The following is a 6683-nucleotide window of genomic DNA, read 5'->3' as shown; positions in this document are numbered from 1 at the left end:
GGCATGGAAGTGGAAATAGGCATTTGTGCTGCTCTGAAGGAGGGGAGGCCGTAAAGTTTTTATTTGCCTTCAATGAAGGAGGGACAATAAAAAGACGAAGAATTCTCTTGTTTGTCTAAGTCTGGGAACCTCGTTTTATACCACAGTAAAACAGCCTGGACAGGAATTTCTGTTTTCCTGTAAAAAGAGGTTATTCAAATGTTCTTAACTTGGATAAAAAGGGTCTGTGTAAAAGAAAAATACTGAGCAAACCAGTCCTTAAATTGTGGGGACTTGTTTGTTAATTACAGTAATTAGGAATGGAATCTGATCCTAAACTTTCTGATTTACTTTGAATTCCTTTTAATATGTGGTTAGGCCTTAATTTCAGAATGATCATAAAATGTGAGAGGCTTTTAAGCCTGCAAAGGCGTGGGTATTGTTACTGAATGACAAGCTGAGCTCCACGCTTCTGCTGCTTCCCGCAGCACTGCCTGCCACTGGAGACGTCCTTGGCCTGCTCCTCTCTGCTGCCTTCAGAGACAGCTCCACAAGCTGCTGCCCAGCCAGCTGACATCCACTCCAGCAGGGGAATGGCCCAGCTCTGGCTTTGTCCCTCTTCTGGGAATGGGCTCACCTGAGTAGGACAAGCGGAGTTTGAGCAGTCAGGGACAGCTGGGGACATTTTTCCCTCCAAAACTCATTCCTGTCCCAGACACTCTGCTGGTGGTGGAGGCAGTGCCACATCCCCCATGCCCTCTGTGCCACGGCACCAGGCACTGCTGCTGTGCTGCAGTCAGTGTGTGACCTCTCAGCAAATACTGAGTCCAGGCCTTAATGTGGTTCTGCTGGTGACAGTGAACAGGGAGATAGTGAAAAGCACATTGTGTAGTCCATTTCTGTGCTGTAGTCACAGAACCCACTCCTGAGGGGATACTGGCAGAGGACTCCTCTGGCTCATTGTGCTCCTCCACTGCCCTTTGTGTGACACACACCATGGCTCCTTGGTGCACTCTGATTCCTCTTTAGGACGTTGTCAGTTTGCATCACAAGGAATCTGGCAACTCAGAAAAGGAATCTGCTGTCACAAGCTCCAGTTTTACCAGAGCATCCAGAACGTGAATTGCAGCAATTTACCTTTTTTTCTCCAGCCTTTTATGCTTGAGACAGTTTCCCTGAAAATCTTCAGCAGCAGTTTTAAGCCTGCACCTGCACAAGGACCTGGACTTACCCTTTCTCTGTGTCATTTTCAATGGGACCTTCTGGACCAGCTGAGCTAAAGGTCTGTGGGGCTTCCTGAGTTGCATCTGGAAGGTGTCCAAGGGAGGACAACTCCATCTGCTCCTCAGCCTGCGAGAGATGGAGACACGAGGAGAAATGAGCATCCTCACACCCCTGACGAGCTGCTTTGAAACTGGGGCACCTCGGAGGGCTGTGGCTTTACCCAGGAGCGGACCCTGCTGCCCCGGGAGAGCAGCGAGCTGCCGAGACACGCAGTTCCTCTCCCCGGTAGGGCCGTGCCGAACATTGATCTCCTTCGAAGTCACCAGGAACGGGAGCCCAGAAAGGCGAACAGCAACTCCGTGGTGGGCCCGGCTGCGCCCGCTCTGGCCCGGGTAAGCGCCGGGAGTCGGTCAGGATTGCGTCGTTTGCCCTTTGGGAACGTATCATTGCTTTTACCTGCTCGGGTCGTGCAGGGCTGTGGCGGAAGACCCGCGCCTCTATGCCGCCTTTCCTGTGTGTGGCGGAGGCCGCGGGGCCGCCGGTGCTGGTAGCGGAGCGCACCTTGCCGGGAGCGGAGCGCACCTTGCCGGGCTGCTAGCGGCAGGGCGCGGCTGGCCCACGCGTGGCCGGCCTCGAGTTGTACCGTCCCGCCAGGGCAGCTCCTCCGGGCTCGATGGACCAACAGTAAGTGCAGGACGGGGCAAGGTGGCCCCCGGCCGATCACCACCGACTAGAACGGAGCCAGGCAGCCTCTGCTGCCCCTCGAGGTTTCCGCCCCTGCCCGCCGGGCGCCGTCCCCAGACGGGTCCTAGCGCCGCTCGAGGCTCGGCTCCTCGGTCTCGCTGTGACCGGGAGAGCCCCGCGGGTCCCGCCGCTGAAGCCGAGCTGCAGTGGGATGCGGTGCGGCAGCACCTCGGCTCTCACAGGCGGACACGGCGGGGCGAATGTTTCCGACTGGCCACATATTGACAGGGACGCGCGGGCGACGGTGAACTTTGGGACTCTGCGGAGCGCAGGGGTGGGAGCGGGCGCTGGAAATGTACCAAGCGCGTTCGGCCGCTCTGCCCCTCCGAGCGGCCCCGGGCAGAGAGAGCCCAAAGTCCCCGCGCCGCTTCCCCAGGCCTCTTATCAGCGCCGAGCCTCCTCGGCGGGCGTAGTCCAGTGCCCGAGCTCGGGGCGGGGGCGGGCCGGGCCGTGCGGCGGCTGCCGGGGGCGGGCGGCGCTGCCCCGGCAGGGCGCTAAGACCCGGCCGCGGCGGTCAGGGCCTCCCCACAGGAGGTTGGCGCTAGGGGGCGACCCGCGGGCCCGGCCGGGTATAAAAGCGACCGCGCGGCGGCGGCAGCCACTGGCAGCGGGGCGGCAGCGAGCGGGGCTCGGCCGGGCCGGGCGGGGACAGGCTCAGGGAGCGCCGAGCCGAGCAGCACCGTGCCGCGCGGTGCCGTTCGCCGCAGAGGACAGGGGTGCCGCGGGTTTAGTGGAGCCGCTGCCGCCGCCCCGTCCGAAAGCTGGATTGCAGGAGCCCTTCACCATGCCTGGCAGACTGTAGGTGCTTCATGGAGCAAGCCAACTTCTACGAGGTCGATTCCCGGCCCCCGATGAGCAGTGGCCAGCACCACCAGCTCCAGACTCCCCTGCCCGGCAGCGCCTACAGTTACAGAGAGGCTACTTCGGCGGCGGCACCTGCTGCGGGCGGCGCGGAGCTCGGCGACATCTGCGAGAACGAGAACTCCATCGACATAAGCGCCTACATCGACCCGGCCGCCTTCAACGACGAGTTTCTGGCCGACCTCTTCCAGCACAACAAACAGCAGGAGAAAGCCAAGGCCATCCTGGCCGGGGATTTCGACTTCCACAGCATGCATGGGGCCGGCGCCGCCGCTTCGGCGCCGGGGCACCAGCAGCAGCACCACCAGCAGCCGCTCTTCGGCTGCGTGGCCGGCTACATGGACGGCAAGCTCGACCCCCTGTACGAGCGCATCGCTGCGCCCGGCCTGCGGCCGCTGGTGATTAAGCAGGAGCCCCGCGAGGAGGAGGAGGTGAAGGCGGCGGCCCTGTCAGCCCTGTACCCCCACCACGCCCCGCAGCAGCACCCGTCCCACCTGCAGTACCAGATCGCCCACTGCGCCCAGACCACCATGCACCTCCAACCCGGGCACCCCACGCCGCCCCCCACGCCTGTGCCCAGCCCTCACCACCCGCACCACCCGCACCACCCCGGCGGCCTGCCCGCCGCCGGCGCCCTCAAGGTGATGCCCGCGGACCACCGGAGCAAATCGAAAAAGACAGTGGATAAGAACAGCAACGAGTACCGGGTGCGCCGGGAGCGCAACAACATCGCGGTGCGCAAGAGCCGGGATAAGGCCAAGCAGCGCAACGTGGAGACGCAGCAGAAGGTACTGGAGCTCACCACCGACAACGAGCGGCTGCGCAAGCGGGTGGAGCAGCTCACCCGGGAGCTGGAGACTCTGCGGGGCATCTTCAGGCAGCTCCCCGAGAGCTCCTTGGTGAAGGCCATGGGCAGCTGCGCCTAGCACCGAGCCGCGCCGGGACTGCCGGGCCACCCCCACTCACCTATAGATCCTTTACGTGCCGGATTGTACCAGGAGGGGGGAGGAGGAAGGGGGTGGTGTTTATTTTGTTTTTGTTTGTTTGTTTAACAGTTAACGACCAATACAAGAAGCCAGGCAGCTGTAGTATTAAAAGGTCTGTGCCTTAGGGATGACACACGAATAAGCTGAAAACATAGTGGGTTTTGTAAGGGGACAGCCGAGGGGAAGGAAGACGTTGAAAAGCCCACATGTCTACACAGGGTAAATAACAATAATAATAGTAATAAAGCACACATAGCAATCCAGATGTGCCTTAAAAGCTGGCTGCAGGAGCTCTGGGGTTTTCTGTTCCCTCCAGCCTGGCAAGGCGCAAGGAAGAAGGGTGCAGAATGCGCAGGCTTTGGGACAGGGCATCTGGAGATGCCAGCCAGGCCTCCCCAGCTAGCCTGCCGTGCAGCAGGCAGGGGTAGCTGCGGGGAGGACGGCAAGGAGAAGAGGACTAAGGCAGAGGGATGCACAGCGCCGGACGCCCGCTCTGAGTACTGAGGTGTGGGGCAGCTGCCAGGGCTGCCCTTGCCGAGCCCTTGTCCCTTGCCTTGGCCGGCAGCAGGGCAGAAGCCACTGCTGCTGCAGGAGCGATGGACAACCTGGGACTGATGGAGAGCTCCCTTCAGCAAAAGGAAGAGCATCAGTGTCTCGTACTGTATGTCACAAGGTGGCGAAGCACAATGAATAAATACCTATTGATGCGGGTATTTACAGGGACCTGTCCGTGTAGTTTGCTTTATTCCAGGACATTGACTCCTCTCCACGTCTCTGTCTGCCCAAGCTGTGCCTCATGTAATGTGAAAGCCTTTCTGTGTATACTAGCTCCACTTTATTTTTATTGTGTTACTCAGACCTTTGCCATCACACGACTTTCTTATCTGGTGACAGAGACTATGCCCTTGTGCTGCAACGTTATTTTATTATTTGGGTGGGTGGGTGAGTGTGTGTGTGCGTTGCCTTCTTCCCCTTGCCCAGGGCTGGCCGCTGCACACCGACCCCCAAGGCAGGGGTGCCTGGGTGGGGCTGTGGAACGCCCGCGGTGGGGCGAGGATGCTCGTCCCTGGCACTGCAGCACCTTTGGACCCTGGAACTTCTCCCAGGGTGAGAGCAAAATAAACAATCGCTGCTAGCCATGCAGAGCGTCTCTTCCTCATGCTGTAGCTGTGCAGGAATCCATCCAGTAGAGACAGCCGTGAAGGAGAGAAGGAGCTGCAGAGGTGAGGCTGAGGAGCGTGGCAGCGGGTATGTGTGTGCCGTGTGTCTGTCTGGTGTGTGGTTCTGTGTACACCGTGTATATGCACACACCTTGGGGGGGTTGTTTGAGTTCGCGGGGGGGGAGAGGGGGACGGACACGACTACATGTAAAGTTTGTTGGAAGTCCTGGTTACGTTCATAAATAAACAGCATATATTCTACCATAACCTTCCACCTCTGCCGCCCGTTCTTTTCCGTGTAGCAGGAGAGCAAAATCCCTTCTCTTCCTCAGCATCTCACACCTCCGCCAGGATCGGTGACCGAGCGCCTCCGCGGAGCACAGCTCCCTTGTTTCCGTCCCAGAGACATAAACGCCCGGCCGCCTTGTAGAGCAGGGCAGCTTCCGATATGTTGGTGGTGTCAGGTGTGCCTCTGAGACACCTTTGGCTTCGCCTTGCCGCCCGCGTCCCGCCTGGGCCGGGGGCTCGCTAGCCGGCGAGGGGTCTGCACCTCTCCTCATCCGGCTTTAGGATGCAGCCGGTCGCTGGGGACACGCAGCCCTCCCGCAGGGCCAAGCTGTCACCCAGCGCAGCGAGGGCCTTGCGAAAGGGGCCGCGGGCAGGGCCAGGCCCCGCTCGGCTGTCAACGCTGCCGCTGCCCGTCCCTGCCCGGCGGGACGCGACCCGAGCCCCTCCCCACCCCCGGGGAGTTTCGCCCCGGACAGGTCGGGCCCAGAGACGCCTCCCCAGGGCTCTTCGGTGTCGGCGGGACGCGGGGCAGGGCGCGGGCTGCGCCAGGGCTGTCGGCGGGGCAGCGGCTGTGCGGGACGGGTCCCGGCGCCGCGCGCCAGCAGCCACCACCTCCACCGCTCCCTCCCGCGGCGCTCCCGGGGCCGCGGCGGCGCGCGGAGGGGCGGTGGCGCGAGCCCCGGCGACGATAGGGCCCCGCGCCGCGGGGCGGGAAGGGGCGGCCCGATACGGGAGGTGGCTCCGGCCGAGCCGTCCCGGAGGTGAAGTAACGCTGGGGCTGGCCGGGCCCATGGCGCGGTGCCTAGGGGCGGTTGAGGAGGTCTGCGGGCACGCCCCCGGTCTTTGCCCGCCCTCCCTGCGCCGGAGCCGAGGCTGCGCCCCAGGTGTGCGAGCAAAAGCTGCCCCGGGTCCGGCTCCGCAGCACCCGCGCCCGCCGTGCCCGGGGGCTGAGCCGGCAGCGCCGAGCTCCGCACCGCACCAAGCGCCCATACGGGCAGGCTAGGACCCACGGGTGCCTCGTAGTGATGTCCGGGCCATGGGCCGTGCCCTCGCCAGGGCTCCCGAAGCAGGCGCAGGTGCGGCCGCTGGGCCCTGGGCTGGCAGCCGCCCCGCCCCACGGTGCAGGCGGGTAGCTCCGAGGGGCTTTGCCTCCCCGCGGCGGGGTCCGGGCCTCTTTGCGGGGCAGAGGGAAGGGGAGGCCGCCCCCGAAGCCCGCCCATGGCGTCGGTCTGCAAGTGCCCGCTGCTCGGGACGGGCAAATGGCGAATGTGGGTCAGGGATTTTACTTTTCACTTAGGTGTAAATTGGTGGATTCCGAGCTGATAACTCCCAAAGGAGAAGTTCGGTCCCAGTGGCATTCGGCTAAAATAATGCCTTGGGCTTGTGCTTCCTCGCTCCCCTGTGCCGCAGGGCCGCGCTCCCATCAGCTATGATGTGCCTT

At 62.4% G+C, this 6683-nt stretch overlaps 1 protein-coding gene across 1 annotated transcript; it reads left to right on the top strand.

Moving 5' to 3' along the window:
* The first annotated feature begins 2569 nt into the window (after positions 1-2569).
* Positions 2570-4725, top strand: CEBPA (CCAAT enhancer binding protein alpha). The gene has a single exon (XM_054170225.1). It carries the CDS (start codon positions 2757-2759, stop codon positions 3732-3734), a length of 978 nt encoding a protein of 325 aa, XP_054026200.1. The 5' UTR covers positions 2570-2756; the 3' UTR covers positions 3735-4725.
* The last annotated feature ends 1958 nt before the right edge of the window (positions 4726-6683 follow it).

The sequence above is a fragment of the Dryobates pubescens genome, chromosome 19 (assembly GCF_014839835.1).
Source record: "Dryobates pubescens isolate bDryPub1 chromosome 19, bDryPub1.pri, whole genome shotgun sequence".
In the NCBI taxonomy this organism is placed as follows: domain Eukaryota; kingdom Metazoa; phylum Chordata; class Aves; order Piciformes; family Picidae; genus Dryobates; species Dryobates pubescens.
This window is presented reverse-complemented; position numbering and strand designations above follow the sequence as displayed.